The sequence below is a fragment of the Halichoeres trimaculatus genome, unplaced genomic scaffold (genome assembly GCF_033239565.1).
Source record: "Halichoeres trimaculatus isolate MK-OKI-2021-1 unplaced genomic scaffold, fHalTri1.1 fHalTri1_scaffold_6, whole genome shotgun sequence".
Lineage (NCBI taxonomy): Eukaryota > Metazoa > Chordata > Actinopteri > Labriformes > Labridae > Halichoeres > Halichoeres trimaculatus.
Window position 1 is genome coordinate 36,249,515 of NW_027437184.1, and position 19,889 is coordinate 36,269,403.

The following is a 19,889-nucleotide window of genomic DNA, read 5'->3' on the forward strand; positions in this document are numbered from 1 at the left end:
CCCAAAGAGTTGATGAGGGAAAATTTCTGCTGTTAGTGCCATAATAACAAAATATGTCCAGACCATTTTTAGCCTCAGTGGTACAGGTTTAAAAACTTAAACTACAGTGTACATAGAACAAATCTGATTGGGATATCTTTCCATTGCCTTCGTAAATTTGAAAGGAGACTTTTTGGATGCCCTATAGTTTTATATTTTTGTTTCATGACCCCCATCAATTTTTTCAGCTCTCTACCATGACCTGGAAATAACACAGCAGAGAAATAGTGTGGCGTCTGTGAGATGCTCGGCAGCATGGACACCTCAGCATGAAAATAGTGTTACTTGTGTTGCATGTGATCACGGCTCTGATGTAAAAGGCTTTGCCAGTGGAAAGGTGGAATACAGAGGTGGAAGTAATGAATTACAAATACTCAAGTGACTGTAATTAAGTAGATTTTTTTTTGGTATTTGTACTTTATGAGTACTTTTTTAAGTGTGTAATTTTACTCATACTTGAGTACAATTTACACCATATAATCCAGTGTTTCTCAACCCTGGTCCTGGGGACCCCCTGCCCTGCATGTTTTTTTATGTTCCCGACTCCAACACACCTGATTCAAATGATCAGCTCGTCATCAAGCTCTGAGCCATTCATTTGAATCAGGTGTGCTGGAGTGGGGTAACATCTAAAACATGCAGGGCAGGGGGTCCCAAGGACCAGGATTGAGAAACACTGATATAATCTATTTCACTACTTTTAAAATGACAAGCCACTGAGTACACCCACCACCTGAATCAGTGTTCAAACCTTCCATCTGCATATTGTAGCCAATCAGGCTGTCCAATCGTGACTGTGCCAATGACATCCGGAAAACAAAACTCTGCCACAGTGAGTACATGTGTCTGGAGGTAATATATACTAATGCAACAGAGTTGATACTCAACAAGTGTCCTTGGTTGTACCTGGAAGAATTTTTCTTGTACAGAGGGAAAAAAAGAGACAGGCTTACCTATGCATTGCATCTGGAGGCTGAGTGCTTTCCATCGTTTTCTGAGATATTGAATGAGCTGTTATCAAACTGTGTGCTGCGTGCTGGGATAAGTTACATGTGGAAATGGATGTTTCCCTCTCTGCATTAATCTAATCAATCTATCATTTAATCTAATCATTAATCTATCAATTAGTCAATCTATCTTTGGACGTTAGTGTCTTGGATAGTCAATGATGTTAATGCCAGTATTCTTCTTGTACCTTACTGTCAAACTCTCAAACCCACGCCATTGGTGCATCATGCAAACTGTGATAGGGTCATAAATTATGACTGGTCACAGATTTTTCTGCAACACTGGTACAAAATTTTCTACTAGAAATTCTGATGTGTGATAGTATACTTTACAGAGTAAACATCCATCACAGATTGAGCAGCACCATGACAGCACTCTGGCAGCAACATCTCATCAAATCATGTGAGTGCCTGCTACTGACAACGCAGTAAAACATCCCATGTTTATAAAGTAATAATACTCTGATAGATTTTGAGAAGAGTATTTTGTACTTTTACTTAAGTATCATTTTAAAACCTGTACTTATTCTTGTAATTGAGTACAATTTAAGCAATGTAACAGTACTTGTACTTGAGTAAAACATTTTAGTACTCTTTCCAACCTCTGGTAGAATATACTATCCATCCATAGATGTCCTTTCAGACAGCATCAGGAACCCATGTGTGGCCCCATAGTGCTCTGGTATGACTACACCAGTCAGCCTGTTTGTACAGGGCTATGAAATCCTCCATAATGGGCTCCTTGGACTTCATGGCTGCAGCGTTTTCTGGATTAAGATGCTTCCCAACTGATAAGACCAACTGCATCAGGAACACAATCCAAGGAGTTGTGGACAGTCTGAGTCCCAGGGCACTCTAGATGAGTATCAGTCTACAGGGCCGATCTCCTGTTTCCAAACCAAGATTCTCATGGTGAAATTTTATCTGAACGTGCAAACAGAAGATGGTTTTCCCCAACTGTCAGTGCTCACTGTCCCCAGACAGCTCTTCAAGTGAATCTCAGAGCAGCAGACGAACACCAAGCGGGGTCGGGTCAAAGCCTGCCACCAGTTTGAGTCACCAGCTGCAACGAGATCTTTCACACAGGAGGACCCTGGTGGACAAGTGGGTCAGGAATGCTGCCTGAAAACCTTGGGACATGCAGATGATCTTAAATCAGAATGAAATATTCTTCATGAGGTGAAACAATCCAGGTAAGAGAGGACCACTCTTCTGACATCTGACTAAATGCAGCCTGAGATAGTGAAGCTGTTGTTTTCAGGAGGTTAACGTGTGACCCTGTGTGAAAGCCAAGGCAGAGCTGCACAAAAAGCATCAGTCCATATGAGCTTTACTGAGGGTAAAGAGAAGTTATTTTGCTGATGACAGATGTGAGGAGAATACATGTGGTTGTGTTTTTTTATTCAAACTGTCAGAAGATAGAAACCAGACAAGTGCTCTTCTGTTTCCAACCCACTGGTCCAAAAGTGAGAATTTCGCCTCTCTGGTGTCTCTTCCATCTCACATTTCCTGTTCTCAGGATCCCTGTGTGTCCCCTGTCTGGCTCCCTCCGCACTAAGCTCATGACATATACGGCAGTCCATATGGAGGCTTGGACAGTAGGGTCCAGGTAATGCCTTGAAACTCTCGAAATTTGCTCTCTCTTTCTTTCTTTGGTGGGAGTCCTGTGACGAGGAATCAAAGTTTGAGGTATCAAGTACGGGGCCGGCAGCAGCACACAGCCCCACCGAGCAGATTGCCTGCTGCTGTGCTGACTGAAGACTCCTGCACACAAAGCACGAAGAGTGTGGATTCCCAGGGCCAAAGGCCCGCTTGGTGGGCCCTCCAGTCCCCAACCAGCCCAGGGAGAAAGGAACGGCTCAGTCAGCAAGCCAGGGCCACTGGAGCGATGAAAAGATAATTCCCCCCTCCACAGCCGCTGGACCTCATGCGGCGTCAAACCATTTGTGAGCAGTGACACAGCCAGTTTGGGCCAAAAGGATATGAGTGGGAAACTTCAAAACCTGCTCATGTTTCTGCGAACGTGAAAGGATTTGTATAACACATTCAGATTTGATGGACTTTCCCATGTTCGCTCTGGACAGCCCTTTTTTGTTGACATGTTCAAATAATGAATCTCTTATGTGTCGGATCCCTTTTCCCCCCTGCCTCTGAGTCCTGTTTCTAGTTGTGAGGTAGGGATGCTGTGGGGACTAGTCCATCATCTGTACCAGGCTTATGGAGAACCGCTGACTTGCTGGCTTTCAGGAACCCGGGTGAGTGCTTCTTCTTCTCCTCTGCCCGTCTTCCTCTGGCTGTCGGGATGCCACCGTCAATTACTGATTGAGTTTAATCGATTCCCCTGGATCGACAGTCTGTCTGAATGTGAGAGGGATTGTGTGTGGAGGTTTTTGAAGGACAATGAACGGTTTGTGATGGGAGAACAGATCATGCTGCGAGGAGACCATGATTCAGCATCTTTGTACTTTGATGCTAAAAGAAATCTGTGTGACATTTGTTAGCGTTGTGTTTGTCACACTCCTCTGAAGTCATATCTCTGACTGAGAAAACCAGCGGAGGATGAGCTCAGCTAATAAAGGATTCATTTCCCTTTCCCATCTTTAAACCTTTTACCAATGAAGACTTGATTTTTCACATTAAGTGTTGTTTCTTGCTCTGTTCCAGGTGCTGATATGGATCATATACTTTTGATTCTTTTAATATTTAGTAAGGTCCTATCAGGTGGAGCTCAGTTCAATGGATTCAACTGTGACGGCAACTTTCACAGCCGCTTCCCAGGTGAGGAAACCAAACTTTGGCGGATGTAGACTTTTATATCAGATCTCTTGGACCACACCAGGCTCATTTCTGAGAGATCATTATTACCTTTGATTTAATCTATACATGGCACTGGTGTTTATGTGGGGGTGTGTTGCAGCGGAGAGGGACATCAGCGTGTACTGTGGGGTGCAGACCATCACACTTAAGATCAACTTCTGCCCCGTCCTCTTCTCTGGATACACTGACTCTGACCTGGCCCTTAACGGTCGCCATGGGGACGCTCACTGCCGCGGATTCATCAACAACAACACTTTTCCCACCGTGGTTATCTTCAGTATCAGCCTGGCAACGCTGGAGTCCTGTGGAAACTCCCTGGTGGTGAGATTTCTTGTCTTATAAATATTAAACTGGCATCAAATAATAACTGGAGTGAACATGATGGAACATCCTGTGACTCAGTGTCTTGGCTCCCTCTAAAGGATTATTCATCACATTTTGTGTTTTAGTTGCGTTTGGAACAGCAGACACAAGCTGTAGGTGAAACTTCAACCCCTGGACAGTTTCAGAAACGATCAGACGTGCTTTTTCCTTCAGGCAGTAGAAAGAAGTCCAGTTCTGCTGTAAGATACCAGAGACCGCTCAGCAGAAACATGGGAAACTGTGAAACTGGTTAGGGGAAGTTAAGACCCAGAGTTTACTGTAATCGCTGATCCTGGTAATATGGGGGGTTAGAGCAGCTGTTAAAGTCTGGCCTTACTACTTTATTACAGTAAAACGTTTTTAAGGGGCAATTTAGACATTTAGGCGCCAATTTAAGCCATTCTTATTTTATTAACTCTGACAGTATTTAAGCCGAGACAACCTGACTGTCTACAGAGAACACTGCTGAGGTCTTCCCTCCATGCTGAATGTTATTAAAGGATCTGAAATTTCCCTGCCTTAAGTTTAGGCATAGTTTGACGCATGAAATCACTCAGTGATGTTATCAACCCTGGACGAGTGTGATATTAAGTCTCACTTGTTTGGTGCAGGTCTCCACAGCCCAAGGACCCAACGCTTATGGGAACCTGTCGCTGGTCCAGATTGGAAATATTTCAGGGTACATCGACACACCGGATCCTCCGGCCATCATCAGCTACTTGCCAGGTCTGCTGTATAAGTTCAGCTGCAGTTACCCTCTGGAGTACCTGGTCAACAACACACAGCTGGCTTCGTGAGTCTCACACATGACTTATCCATGTTCAAACTGACAGAGGGAGAGAAGATCATACTTTTTAAGAACTCATCAGGTCAATTTGACAACCCTCTCTTTAATTCACAACTCTGATCTCTTTCTCCTGAAGGTCAGCGGCTGCAATCTCAGTGAAGGACAGCAACGGTACTTTCATCAGCACACTAAATCTACTGCTCTACAATGTAAGTGTGTCTCAGTTTAATCCTAACTCCTGTTAGTTTGCTCTATTTCAGTAGCTGTGCTTACTTTGATGTAAAAATAGTGAGATAAGAAACACTTGTGCATTAAGCCCAGAAAGAGACCCTGCAGCCTGCAGAGCTGATCTAGTTTTTCCTCTAAATGAATTTTATAAGCAGTGATACAGCTGAGATACACTCAGAAGATCAACAAAGCTCCATCCAGTAGGCAACAAACATCTTTAATTAATAAATAAATAAAATCTATTTTGTGAATTAAAGAATAGGAAGTTGCCCTTCTAACATCAACAAATGCTATTCGCTATGTTATTAATGATGCAGTATTAGAGCTACTTAAAGTAAAAAAAAAAAAAAAAGAGTTAGAGATCTACCTGGAACAATTTGGACAACGCACTCATAAAACTCTGAGTTAGTTTCAATAACTTTACTGTACATTTAATCCACTTTTAATTTAGAAGGAGTCTGAGCTAACATGATGAACGTGAAGCATCTCAAGTTAAACTATACAGAACGCTGCTTGTTTCCTGATGCAGGGTCGGTTAACAGTCTGTGAATTAATTTCTGTAAGCTCTGTTTGTGTTTAACTGTCGAGTTTAACCTCACAAGATGATGAACGCTTCTACGCTTAACCAAAGCTTCAAATAACAACATTACCCTCTAAAATTTATAATTTTGTTCTCGTAATTTTAAGCTTTTATTTTAAAGGATACATCATGTCTTCCTCTAGTTCTCATCAAGTTTATCAGTTTATCCTCACTGAGCAGATTGCCAGAAAAACAGACTCACCCTTTGATATGATTATGATTATGATTAGTAATTTTGTTTACGGTCAGAATAGAATAGAATAGAATAGAATACAATACAATACAATCAACTTTATTAATCCCCAGAGGGAAATTCAGGTGTTTGGCAGAGGAAATTATAAAAAAATAACATAAAACAAGAAGTTGGCTGTCAGCTCATCTCCCATTAGTAAGAGAGTTATGACGCTACTACAGTGTTTACTTAATGTTAATCTATTGTCATTAACAGTGTGGTTACTGTATTTTTATTTACAGCTTTAAGGCTATATTTGAATGCTGTTATGTTTTTAATCTACACTATCATTATTATTTTTTTAATGACAGCGTTAACATTCAAGAACATTATTATTATTCAATTTTAATGTACAGTTACAACAATCTTTACTAAATTTACCATAAACATGTTTTTTTCTTTTCCAAATCTAATCTTTAAATCTTTAAACATGTAAGGATAGTAAAAAATGTATTTGTCAATTACAACACATGATCAGTGGGATTTTTTTAAGATCAGGTTGTAAAAATGTAAATATGCAAGGATTTATGAAGTAAGTAATGTAATAGTGCAGTAGATAACTGAAAAAAATTCAGCTGCAAGTGTGAGTAGAAAAGTAAGCAGCCGGCTCGAGTCTTTGGTATGGCTCAGTCTTTGTGTTTTCAGGTAGACCTATGGCCCAGCTCTTCATTAGTGTGTCTCTAATTTTAACAGTGAACCACAGTTTTTAGTTTATTTTTAGTGTACTGCTTTCCACTGACTAATTATCAGGAAAAGGAATTTAAAGTTGAGCTAGTTAAGTCTGGACCTCTACCTTTCATTAGTGAGGTTTTTTCCTACTCTGCAGGAATACACCAAGTCAGTCAGAGCGCTGTTGCCTCGGGAGCTGACCATATTGCCATTCAGTATTAGTTAAATCATATTTTTGGTGGTCTGTCAGTTCAGCACCACAGCTGTGCTACTTTACTCACCTTTCTTTTTAATTATCCCTCCCCTGAATTGAATTAACAAAGTTACTGTATCTTTCTCTATATATGAAAAAGAAAAAAGAAAAAAAAAAGAAAAAAAAAAAGAAAAGAAAAGAAAAAAAGAAAAGGAGAAGTAGAAGAAGAAGAAAATGTCTATAAACATAAACTACTTTGATGAACCCTGTGAGCTTTGCTGTTAAGAGGCACCCCTGGCAGGTTTTACCCAACTGAACAGGTCAAAGGTGAAGAGTAAGACAAAACACAGTCAAATAAACACTACTGGCCTTCAGTTTTGAAATTCAGGTGACAGTAAATGGTTTCTGGTAAGTGACCTCACGGACAGTCCTAATACCAATTTTCCACTAAGGTGGTGGCTATCTTAAACAATGGCTACCACTGTTTATTTTCAAGTGTCTGATGTTTTTATTCGAATAAGTGGCCAATAGAGAGTATCTGTGCTAACTTTTACGCTTGCATCGCCATTTGAACTATTGAAAAAATGAGCGGCTATCTCAGAAAATGGCCGCCATCTTTAATTTCCACGTTTCTAATGTTATATTTCACAAGAATGTCACTTAGAGAGTATTTGTGCCAAATTTCATGCTTGCATCACTATTTGGACTATTAAAAACTAAGCTTTTGATAAAAATGTCGGCCATCTTGAAAAATGGCTGCCATCTTGAATTTTTGCGTGTGTAACATTTTATTTTAAAAGAGTGTCCCTTAGAGAGTAGCTGTGCCAAATTTCATGTTTGCATCACCATTTGAATGGTTCTTTTGAAATTTTCAATGATCTGCTGCACTATAAGGAATGTTATAAAAACAAATACATGAGGACAATGGTCTGTGTGCAGGACTCAACGTACGTCCAGCAGTTGTCCATCCCCATGACTGGACTGACCCTAAAGACGAGGGTGTTTGCAGCTGTGAGAGCTTCCAACCTGGACAGAAGGTAGAAGTAAATAACCATATGATTAAAGTAAAAGAACCAGCAGCTCACGTTTCATATTTAGCCAAAGTTCAGGGTTTCATTCGGAGCTTTACAGAGGCGGATCACAAAAATTCTCTGTGTGGTCACAGATCATTTGTCTTCTGTCAGGTTGTTGAAGTGTTTTGATGTAATAACTCCCAGTGTTTCCCCAAATCTTTCAGACATCTGGTCAGATTATCATGTAAAGATGTGTCAGCAGTCTCCTCTCGTTCTGACCCATTCTTGATGTTTAACAGATGGAATATTCTGATGGACTACTGTTACACCACTCCTTCTGGAAACCCAAATGATGAACTCCGCTATGACCTCTTCTTTAGGTAACGCAAATATAAAAGGTCTCTAATTCTGGTCTGTTTCAGTTCTCTTTCTCTCCTCATTTATCTGTCTTTTTGCCTCCCCCTCCAGCTGTGAAAAAGACCCCCAGACCACCGTCTTTGAAAATGGAAAGAGCCAAATGGGCCGTTTCTCATTTGAAGTCTTCCGTTTTGTGAAGCACAAGAACCAGAAGATGTCCACGGTCTTTCTGCACTGTGTCACCAAGCTGTGCCGGTCCGATGACTGTCCCATGCTCATGCCAGTGAGACATTAAGAATGCCTTTACACCTAACAGGACAGAGTTCACAGCATCTCTCTGAGACATATCTCAAGCTGCATGCTGTGAGGGGAGCATTTGGCAAAGACCAGAAGAACATGTGACTCTGATTGTTTTAGTGACAGTTAAAACAGAAACAGTTCAGTTCACATGGGCTCTTTGCAGGTTTGGGTTGCTTTTCACTGTCTCTGTTAGCTTTCATAGCCCTTCTTTGGTCTGTTGAGCTCTTTCAAGTCCATTCTTGCTTCTTTAGCCCTGGTTAGCCTTTATGGGCTTTGTTAGCTTTTACTGTGTTTTCCAGTTCACATTAGCTTTTGTAGCCCTGGTAAGCTTCAAGCAGTTTTCTTTAGCTTCTGTAGCCATGGTTAGCTTTTTAAAGCCCTTATAGCCCTGAAAAGAGAATTAAGTTAGCTTTATGTTGGTCTTGTTACCTTTTGTAGTCCTTGTTAGCTTCTGCTGCCCTTGATAGCCTCTGTAGCTCTGGTTGGCTTTTGGGGGCAGGTGGCTTTTTGCAGGTCTGGTAAGGTTTTTCAAGTCCTTGTTAGCTTTTTCAGCCCCGGGTAGCTTTTTTTGGGTCTAGTTAGCTATTGTTTGTCTGATTAGTCTCTGGTAGTCCTTGTTAGTCTCTGTAGACCTACTCCAAGCAGTCCTTGCTAGCTTCTGTAGCCTTGGTTAGCTTTGAGCAGTCATTTTTAGCTACTGTAGCCCTATAAAATCTCTGTGGTGCTGGTAAGTTTTTATTTTTGTCCTAGTTTTAAGTGATTTTTTTTTTTTTTTTGCCCTTGTAAGCATTTAACAACCCTTGTTAGCTTTGATTGTTGTCCTTGCCCTTGGTTACCTTACCACAGGGAAGGTTGTATTCATTTATTTATTTATTTATTTATTTTTTGATTAGCCTTCTGGTCTGGCCTGGTTGGTTTTTGTCTGTCTTTTTAGCCTTTTGCAGCCTTTGTAAGTCTCTGTTGCTGGTTGCTTTGAGCAGCCATTGCCAGCTTCAGGAGCCCTGGATAGCTTTTTAAAGGCTTTTTTAGCTTCTGTAGAGATGGAAGGTCTTTTATGGACTGCAAAAAATGTCCTATTATCCCACATATGAGCTACAACTACTTAACAAGTCCAGAATTTTTTAAAAGATATTAAAAGACAAACATGTTGCCTGGATTGCTAATGATGAATTAATATCTGCCAATGAGGTCTTGCTTGTCAAGACTTAAAATAGAGTTAAACAACATTTCTCAGAAAAGACGAAAATGCAATGCAGAGGATATGAAAAGTTAACATTCAATACTGAGTGTGGACATTTTAATGATCATAACATAAGAGAGTAAATGCAGCAATGAGATTTATGTTTATACATTTTGGCAATGAACCGTCTCTGTCACTTTTCAGATTTGTGGAAGCAGAAAGAAGAGAGATGTTCTGGAGAGGAAGGAGTCAAACGCTGCATCTGGAAACGCTGTCCTGACAGCAGGGCCTATCATCACACGGAGCGGTACACTTCTATTTCTTCTCGGTTTCTGTTTCCCAACAAAATCCACATCAAAACACTGTTACTGTCTCTGTCTGCAGAGTCTCGCCTATTGAACTTTTTGTTCATCAACAAAAAGAAACGAGTGGTGGCTTTTTCAGTTCCTTCAAATAATAAGATTATTATTGGAATACAAATCCATTCCAGTGATAGTCCTGCTCCCAATTGAAAGTTTGAAAAAAGCAAATCTCAAGTCAGGTTTGTACAGTCCATGTTAGCTTCTGAAGGTCAGTTTAGCTTTGTATGGTCCACGTTTGCTTCTGAAGGTCAGCTTAGCTTTAAATAGCTTTAAAGAGTCTTTGTTGTGCTTTTTGACTTGTAACAGCCCTCGTTACCTTCTGTAGCTCTGCTAAGCATATTACATTCGTTGCAAGCCTCTGTTGGTCAGTTTAGCTTTTACGGTCTGCCCCTTTTTTTTTTTTTCCAGAAGTGGTTGATTTATACAGTGCTCCTTAGCTTCTATGACTAAGGTTATCTCTGAGCAATCAGTGTTAGCTTCTGTAGGTCAGGTTAGCTTTGTACAGTCATATTAGCTTGTTGGTGTTGTTAGCTTCGAACAGTCTTTGGTTGTGTCTGTAGCCCTGGTTGGCTCTAACAGTCTTTGTTAACTTCTGTTGCACTTGTTAGCTTTCTACAGTCCACATTACCTTGTATAGTTTTGGAAAGCATTTGTTGGTTTTGGTAAACTCTGTTGTACTGAGTAGCTTTCTGAAGTGATTGTTAGCCTCTGTAGCCCTGGTCAGCTTTTTTTGTACGTTTACATTTTTTAATTCAGATTTAACAAATTAAATGTACTCCTGTCTTGAGAGTAGGAGTTTATCACAGGAAAAACTTTTCCTCAGTAGGACACGTCTGGGCGTCCCTGTTATTTAAAAGTTTCACTGTAAAGTAAACTTTCTCTAATCCAGTGCATCACTCTGAACCTCAAATTGTTTTTTTCAGATGAAACACCGACCAACAATTCTCAGCTGGGTGAGTCTTCACACTTTCTACAGACACATGCTGTAGAAGAAATAAGTGAATGACGTTAACAATCATCTTTGTATGTGTTTGTGTTTGTGCTGCTCCAGCTCATCTCAAAGCTCCGGCCTTTCACATGAACACAGTAACCAGTGCACTAATCTCTGGCGTGATCATCCTGGGTGTTATGAGCGCTTGTTTTTTCATCTTTTCCCTCACCCTCCTCAAAGGAAAGAGCACACCTGTTAGCACGCTGTCAGGGGCCCACAACCCAGCCTTCAACTGAGCTCCTGAACCAGCTGCAGACCATCCTTCTTGCCTGGCAATGCTAACAAAGGGACAGATGTGACTTGATGTTTGTGAAAGTTGATGTTGTACAGGGAAGTAAAGCTAAATGATGGATTAGGAAACTTTTTACAGGTGCAGATTTCAGAAGCGTAGAAATGAAGCAGAAAATGTGTTGTTTTATAGTTTATTAATCATGGGGCGGGCTACGCCTTGATCTGCAGGAGATCATTTGTAGCATGGACTCTTAAGGGGCTTTTTGACTTCAGGAACTTTCCCAAGGAACTAGGGTCTAAATTTATTTCTAAAAACCAGTATTTTGGCTTAAAGGGTGACCCTTTTTAATTGACTCTGGTGTTTCACCGGTCAAAAGTGATTTTGAAAAATCTCCATCAAAACCAGCACAGGCTGAATCTCCTGCAGTAGCTTTTATTTTTTCTCCTCACAGCACTGGCCTAATTTGAATAATCCTTGTGGCATTTCAGACCTGGGTGGCAACAACGAGCCGCATGAACCTTTTAGTTCCTGAAGAGGTGACCTCAGAGACCTTTATTCAGTGCCTCAGCCTGACAACAATCCTTTTGCAGGGTTTTGGGCTCCATAATGTTGTACAGGTCTTGATATTATTTGCTGGTAAAGATAGGTCTGAAATATGAGAGCACTTCACTGAAAGTTTAGCTTCACAGAATGAGGAAACTCTGATTTGTAAATTAAAGTCTTTGATTGTTTCAGTGAGCTAAAAAAAATGCATCCGACTTTGACGTGTTGTCCAAAGTTATTATGCTGTAAATTTTAGCTTTTTATTTAATGATACTATAATATATGGCTAAATATTCAGTTTGTTAAAATCAATATATATTAGTGTTGTGATTGATAACTTGATAGAGATGATGTAGCACATCAAGCCCCCTCACTTCATATATGATATGCAACAAAGCAGCGTAAACTTGTTGGTAAAGTTTCTGATGTTCATGTACCAAAACGTGATTGTGTTGAAAATCCTGAAATGTGTTCCTTTTTTTCTGAAATGAGAATTTGTCTTGATGTAAAAATCCAGGAGACTTGTGCATATTGCATAGATTTTACTTGGACTTGTGATTTCTATTTGCACAGCATCATGTTCCTCAGTGGATAGAGCGAATGTCCTTATCAACTCCCCAAGAGAGGTTCAATCAGAAACAACAAGTAAAACCAAGGACAGTGTGTGAAGGCAGAGGCAAACCGCTGCCACATCAGGGAAAAAGATGTTTTTAACGTTACTATGACACACAAAATGATCAAGTTTCAATATGTAAACTTTCTTGTTATCACAATATAGCTGACTATTGCTCCTATTCCAAAATCCTCTTTTTTAAAATAAATCTAAATTCTTCTTCATTCTGTTGCACCACCATTTCATGGAAATATGAACAGTGGTGAATCTGTGTTTTGGGCCGTGGCGCCACTTCATTGCAAAAAGCAAAGTTCCAGTCCATGAGGAAGTCCTTTAAACTTGTCTTGTAACAACTTGAAACATTACATAAGAATAAGATTAAAAAAATATTATTTAAAGAAAAGTACAATGTTTTGATGTCATAAATTTATATGCTCTGATAACTCGAAAATATGTTTATGTAACATATTTTTGAATGTGGAAGCAAGAGGTTAACCTACATCATAACAGAAAGTGGGCTTAGGCCCTTCAAAGAGCTGACAAGTTAATTACTGAACAGCATATGACCTCAGAGATGAAGTGGCCATCCTTGAGTTCAGGTGCCTTCCCCTGTTCACTCTTTAAGAAAAGGAGAACACAGCAGCCCTGAATGTTATGACACAGCGTCATGAAAAAGGAGGTGTTATTCAGTTAATGTCCAAATTTGATGAATTATCTGCTCCTTGTCTTCACAAGTGACAGGAATGAGAATCAGAAACAGGGCATCAGTTTAAAAAAGCGCAATGTGTCATGGTCTGAATGACAGGAAATTAAAGGTCCCAAATTGTGCAAAAATCACTTTATTAAGTCTTTTAGTGAAATTTGTGGGTCTTTGGCTCTCCTCCCAGCCCACAAAATGTGATATTTAATGACAAAACCTGCACTTTGTAGTGCTTATGAATGTAAAATCCTGACCTAAAATTTGAAACATCTTGTTACAAATTCAGTAAGTTTTAAACTGCCAGATGTTAAGGGAAAGTAAGGTGACACAAAACTGAAAAATAATAAATATTTCATTATAATACAAAAAAGCCCTACAACAACTTAGCGTTGCTGTTCTGCAGCAGTGGAGATAGATGGAGCCTAAAAGTTGCTGCTACCAGTTCCTACAGGGGTCCCAAGTTTTCTAGATTCCTTTTCCCAAAACATTTCAGTTTTAAAATCTAGTCAATCGTAAGTTAAAGAGTGGGTTTGGTGTTTTACCATACTTAAAGATGGATATAAACTAACACTGAGGTTATAAGAAGCAGTAAAGAGAGAGGAAAAACAGTTATCTCCAATGCTAACTGGTTTATGTAATCCAGAGATTAGTGTCTTTACATCATGGGTTATCATCCGAAAATAAGTTTTTTCAAAAGCCCAGTTGCTGACCTGGTTTTATGGGTTTGTGTCTGAGATTTTTGTTGATTCCTCCCAGCGTCCCACAAATTAATCATGTCCATCATTTGATGATTGATGATTTAATTTGATATTTTAGCACGTGTCTGTCAGTGTGTGGACTGAGAACTGATCTGCACAGGCCCAAAGATCTCCATCAGGTCAAACAAATTCACAATCACATGCAGAGGTCTGGAGCAGTGAGAGCACAGAGTTGATTCCCCCCAAAAGGGATGAGATCGGATGAGAAAGGATTGGATGCTGCTTTGTGTACAGTGGGGTTCTCCTCTTTTCATCATACCACCACATGTCCACTAGGTGTCACTGGTGTGGTGTGCTGACTCCTCCATGCTTTAGAGCAGTGTTTCTCAATCCTGATCCTGGGGATCCCCTGCCCTGCATGTTTTAGATGTTACCCCACTCCAAAACACCTGATTCAAATGAATGGCTCGTTATCAGGCTCCAGCAGAGCTTGATGGTAAACTGATCATTTGAATCAGGTGTGTTGTCTGTGTCGGGAACATAAAAAGGGCAGGGGGTCCCAAGGACCAGGATTGGGAAACACTGCTTTAGAGATCCTTGGATGTGGTTCATATGGTGAGTCAGTGTTCCCTGTTCGCCTCACCTCCCCTCTCCATTGTCTGCTGGTGTCCCTCCTCCTTTTCATCAGAACCTGATTGTCCCATTAAAATAAATGATTACACAACAAAATCAAAACAAGCACAAAACAACCTCATCTCACCTCTCCACCTGCTGAAACATTTGTCAGATGAGAGATGAGTGAGTGGTGATGAGAGTAAAAGAGCGAGAGAGAGTGGCTAAATGAATCAGATTAGAGGAAGAGAAACAGACGGTATATAAACGCAGTCTCCTGTTAGATCAGACTTGACTTGGCAACTGAACTGGAGATGCTGGTTCAAGTCCCAGCATGGACCATGATGTGGATTTAGGCTGATAGCTGGAGAGGGGTCAGAGTGATTTCCTGGTGTTCTGCAGCACAGAAGCCCTACAGGGATCAGTACTCACCCCCTTCCTCTTCACCCTTTACACCTCAGACTTCGGTTACTGCTCTGGGATCTGTCACCTCCAGTAGTCCTCCGTCAAAACAGCCATCGCTGGGTGTGTATCTGTGTTTCTGAGGGTCTGAGGAGGACAAGCAGGAATACAGGACTGTCATCACTGACTTTGTTGATTGAAACCACCTTCAGCTCAACACCAGTTAAACAAAAGAGATGGTCGTGGTTTTCCACAGCAGGGGGACACCCCACACTGCGCCAGTGAACATCCAGGGTCTGGACATCAAGATGGTAGAGACTTAGGGCGTATTCAGACCTGGACTGTTTGGTCCACTTTAAACAGACCAGGGTTCGTTTCCCACGCTGGTGCAGACTTTTCATGCAGGTGTGAATAGACACAAATGAACCCTGGTGCGGACCAAACAACCGGACCCAGACCCACTTTTGAGGTGGTCTCGGTCCGCTTCCAAACGAACTCTGGTGCGGTTGGTGGTTCTCCGGTGCAGGTCTGAATACAAACCAAGGTCCATCCGAACTAACTACAGGATACATGCGCCTTTTGAGCCTATAAAGCCACCGTAACCTAACCGTCTTTGGTTCATACCTGATCCTCCGTCTTCTGTTTAGCCACGCTGTTGCTAGCATGTTGTGGGTCAGGACACGCAGAGCATAGTGTCTCCTTGCTGCGTGCATTCGTCTTCGCTGTTCCTAAATTGTAAACGGTGTTGTTAAGCCTGCTTTGAAGGAGCTACTCTTGAAACTGAAAATGATTTTGCAGCTCTAATAAGAGCACAAACACACGTTTACCTCCATTTCTGGGTCTGTATTCTGCGTGCCGCCTTTCTGTCAGTGCTGTCCAATGAGAGCACTGATCGTCACACACGTGGATGTGTTAAGAGAATATAGTCAATCAATCAATCAATCTTTATTTATATAGCGCCAAATCATAACAAATGTTATTTCAAGACACTTTACAAAAACATTTACAGGTCTAGACCCGTAAATGTTAATAAAAATTTTATTAGCAGAAACCCAACATCAAGACAAGATAAGAAGTCTTATCTTATCTTAATCCACCATGAGTACAGGACTTTGCAGCATTTAGCAAGTTACAATGGCAAGGAAAAACTTCCCTTTAACGGGCAGAAACCTCGGACAGAACCAGACTCATGTTAGACAGACATCTGTCTCGACTGTGTTGGGGTTAGAGAGAGACAGATAGAGGAGAGAGAGTGGGAGAGAGAGGGGGGGGGGGGGGGGGAGAAAAAAGGAGGGGGGGGGGTAGGGATACACACACACGCACACAGACACACACACAGACACACATACACACACACACACACACACACAGAAAGGGAGAGAGAGAGAAACAGACGGAGTCTGAAGTTTGGCGCTGTGGCGACAGTTAAGGTGAAACCAGCAGGCCAAATCCAAAGCTGTAGCAGCTGGTGTCGGACAGGAGCACAGCAGCAGGCCGTCTTCTTCACCGATCCCCAGGAACCTACAAGACAAACTCAGACCCTCCCAGAGAGGTGTATGGTCAGTAACTATAACAGGACAGTAAGACTAGAAGTTAGACTGACAGTAAAAGAGGGAAACAGGAGCCCTGTGTGTCAGTTCCCCCCAGCAGTCTAAACCTATAGCAGCATGACTAAGAGCTGGTTCAGATCTGATCCAGCTCTAACTGTAAGCTTTATCAAAAAGGAAAGTTTTAAGTCTACTCTTAAAGGTTGAGACCGTGTCTGCTCCCCGGACCTCAACCGGTAAGTTATTCCAAAGAAGAGGAGCCTGATAACTAAAGGCTCGACCTCCCATACTACTTTTAGAGACCCTAGGTACAACGAGCAGACCAGCATGTTGAGAACGCAAAGACCTAGACGGATTATACGGAACAATTAAGTCTTTAAGATACGATGGCCCGATGCCATTAAGCGCTTTGTAAGTCAAAAGAAGAATTTTAAACTCTATCCTAGATTTTATAGGTAACCAGTGTAGAGACGCTAACACTGGAGAGATGTGCTCTCTCCTCCCAGTCCAAGTCAGTACCCGAGCGGCAGCATTCTGAACCAGCTGAAGAGTCCTAATAGACTTATTAGGACAGCCGGATAAAAGAGAGTTACAGTAGTCCAGCCTAGAAGAAACGAAAGCATGGACCAGTTTCTCAGCGTCGCTCCGAGACAAGATGTGTCTAATTCTCTTGATATTGCGAAAATGAAAAAATGCCGTCCTTGAGACCTGTTGGATGTGAGAGTTAAAGGACAGGTCCTGATCCAAAAGAACTCCCAGGTTCCTGACAGTGGTGCTGGAAGCCAAGCTGATGTCGTCAGAGGCGGCGATGTTGTTCAAGAAAGCTTCTCTGAGATGTTTGGGTCCAAGAACAATGACTTCAGTCTTCTCTGAGTTCAGCAGTAAGAAGTTTCTGCTCATCCAGGACCTTACGTCTTTGAGGCATGCTTCAAGTTTAGATAAGCGGTTGGTTTCTTCAGGCTTCATTGACAAGTAAAGCTGAGTGTCATCTGCATAGCAGTGAAAGTTTATGGAGTGTTTCCTCAATATAGTGCCGAGAGGAAGCATATACAAGATGAAAAGAATCGGTCCGAGCACTGAACCTTGAGGAACTCCATATTGCACCCTGGTGTGAGAAGAAGAGACGTTGTTCACATGAACAAACTGATGTCGATCCGAAAGATACGATCGAAGCCAGGCTAAAGCGGTTCCTGAGATACCAAGAAGACTCTCTAATCTCCTCAGAAGAATGCAATGATCAATCGTGTCGAAAGCGGCACTAAGATCAAGCAAGACAAGCACAGAAAGAAGACCACTGTCCGAAGCCAAAAGTAGATCGTTGGTTACTTTCAGCAGCGCAGTCTCAGTGCTGTGGTGGGCTCTGAACCCAGACTGAAAGACCTCAAAAAGACTGTTGCTATGAAGAAAATCACAGAGCCGACTCGCAACAACTTTCTCCAAGATCTTAGAAACGAAAGAGAGGTTAGATATCGGTCTGTAGTTGACAAAAGAGCCTGAATCAAGTGTAGGCTTTTTAAGAAGAGGCTTAATAACAGCAACTTTAAAAAGTTGGGGCACGTAGCCCGACAGTAAAGACGCATTAATCATCCTTAGTAAAGAAGATCCGACCAAGGGAAAGACTTCCTTTAACAGCCAAGCTGGGATGGGATCCAGAAGACAAGTTGATGGTTTGGCTGAAGTGACAGTTGAATCCAGCTCTGACAGGTCCACAGGCGAGAAGCAGTCCAGGAGTATATTAGCTCTAAGCGACGTTTCCGCAAATTCGCCATCGATCGAAGGTTCTATCGCGGTTGCATGTAACACGCTACTAATTTTATCTCTAATTTTTAATATCTTATTGTTAAAAAAGCTCATAAAGCCCTCACTGCTAAGCGATAGAGGAACGCATGGTTCAGTAGAGCTATGACTGTTTGTCAGCCTGGCTACAGTGCTGAAAAGGAATCTAGGATTGTTTTTATTCTCTTCTATAAGAGTCGAGTAGTAAGTTGCACGCGCAAGTCGCAAAGCCTTTCTATATTCATTTAGACTATTTTTCCAACGCGAGCAGGATTCGGTTGTTTTAGTCGAACGCCATATTCTTTCTAATTTCCTCGATTGTTGTTTGAGCTCACGAGTTTGAGCGTTGTACCACGGAGCGGAACGATGTCGTCTGAGAGTCCTCTGTCTGAGCGGAGCAATTGAATCGAGGACGGCTTGAAGAGAACCCGTGGTATCCGCAACAAGTTGATCAAGCTGAGAGGGAGCACAAGAGCTCTCTGCAAAAGTAGAGCAAGAATTCAAGGCAGCAGGAATAGCTTCCTTGAAAATGTCTACAGCTCTGTCAGACAAGTTCCTGGACAAGATGATTTTGTTCGCAGGTGAGAAATCCGACAGCAAGAATTCAAAAGTAATGAAGAAATGATCCGACAGAAGAGGATTCTGCGGCAAGACAGCCAAGTTGACAGGTTCCACGCCATAAGCAAGAACAAGATCCAAGGTGTGGTTAAAGCGATGAGTAGGATGGTTCACAGACTGTGTGAAACCAAAAGAATCCAGTAAAGACATGAAGGCAATACAAAGACTATTGTCAACGACGTCCACCTGAATATTAAAGTCACCGACAATGATAATTTTATCCGACAGAAGAACGATATTAGAAAAAGTCCACTTGCAAAAAGTACAATCTGAATACGAACCGCACCAAATGAAAAAAATAAAGTCCGCTTTTGGTCCGGACCAAACAAGTGGACCAAAGGACTTTTCTGGTCTGAATACAGCCTTAGAGATTCCTGGGTGTACACATGAACAATAAAGTGGACTGGTCCCACAACACAGACGTCCTGTACAAGAAAGGACAAAGTTGTCTCCACCTGCTGAGGAGACTGAGGTCCTTTGGAGTGTGCAGGACTCTGCTCAAGACTTTCTATGACTCTGTGGGAGCTTCTGCACTTGTGGTCTGCTGGGGAGCAGGGAGTACGGAGAGGAACAGGAAGAGACTGAACAGACTAGTCAGGAGAAACAGTTCTGTCCTGGACTGCTCCCTAGACTCCCTGGAGGAGGTGGGTGAGAGGAGGATGCTGGAAAAGCTTACATCTATACTGGACAATCCCTCCCACCCACTGCACAAGGCCATGGGGGCTTTAAGCTGCTCAATCAGGAGCAGACAGAGTCTTCCTGCCCATGAGACAAAGTACTACCCCAGGTCATTTCTCCAACATGAAATAAGACTTTACAACATAACATAACAAAACATGACATGACATATATAACCCAGGTGGGAAAAAAAACTCGGTCCTCACTCCTCTCTTTTTACGTGTAGACGTAGCACATTAAGTTTTACGTCAGCGGGTAATGTGACCGAGAGCAGCCGGTGGAAATTGTACCGGACCTAGAATACCAAAACACACCAGGGAAGGTTTGTGAACCATGCTGTTAAATCCAAAGC

At 41.8% G+C, this 19,889-nt stretch overlaps 2 protein-coding genes across 2 annotated transcripts; one reads left to right on the forward strand and one right to left on the reverse strand.

The window, feature by feature from the left end:
• The first annotated feature begins 3,180 nt into the window (after positions 1-3,180).
• Positions 3,181-12,817, forward strand: zpld1a (zona pellucida-like domain containing 1a). The gene is made up of 11 exons (XM_074672695.1): positions 3,181-3,301; positions 3,711-3,824; positions 3,964-4,184; positions 4,838-5,019; positions 5,150-5,222; positions 7,855-7,952; positions 8,228-8,308; positions 8,397-8,568; positions 9,970-10,072; positions 11,051-11,080; positions 11,179-12,817. The coding sequence occupies exons 2-11, from the start codon at positions 3,719-3,721 to the stop codon at positions 11,352-11,354; spliced, it is 1,242 nt and encodes a 413-aa protein (XP_074528796.1). The 5' UTR covers positions 3,181-3,301; positions 3,711-3,718; the 3' UTR covers positions 11,355-12,817.
• A 3,142-nt stretch (positions 12,818-15,959) lies between these two features.
• LOC141791241 (uncharacterized) lies at positions 15,960-19,092 on the reverse strand. Its single transcript, XM_074671522.1, has one exon. The coding sequence runs from the start codon at positions 19,007-19,009 to the stop codon at positions 16,619-16,621; it is 2,391 nt and encodes a 796-aa protein (XP_074527623.1). The 5' UTR covers positions 19,010-19,092; the 3' UTR covers positions 15,960-16,618.
• Between the last annotated feature and the right edge of the window lie 797 nt (positions 19,093-19,889).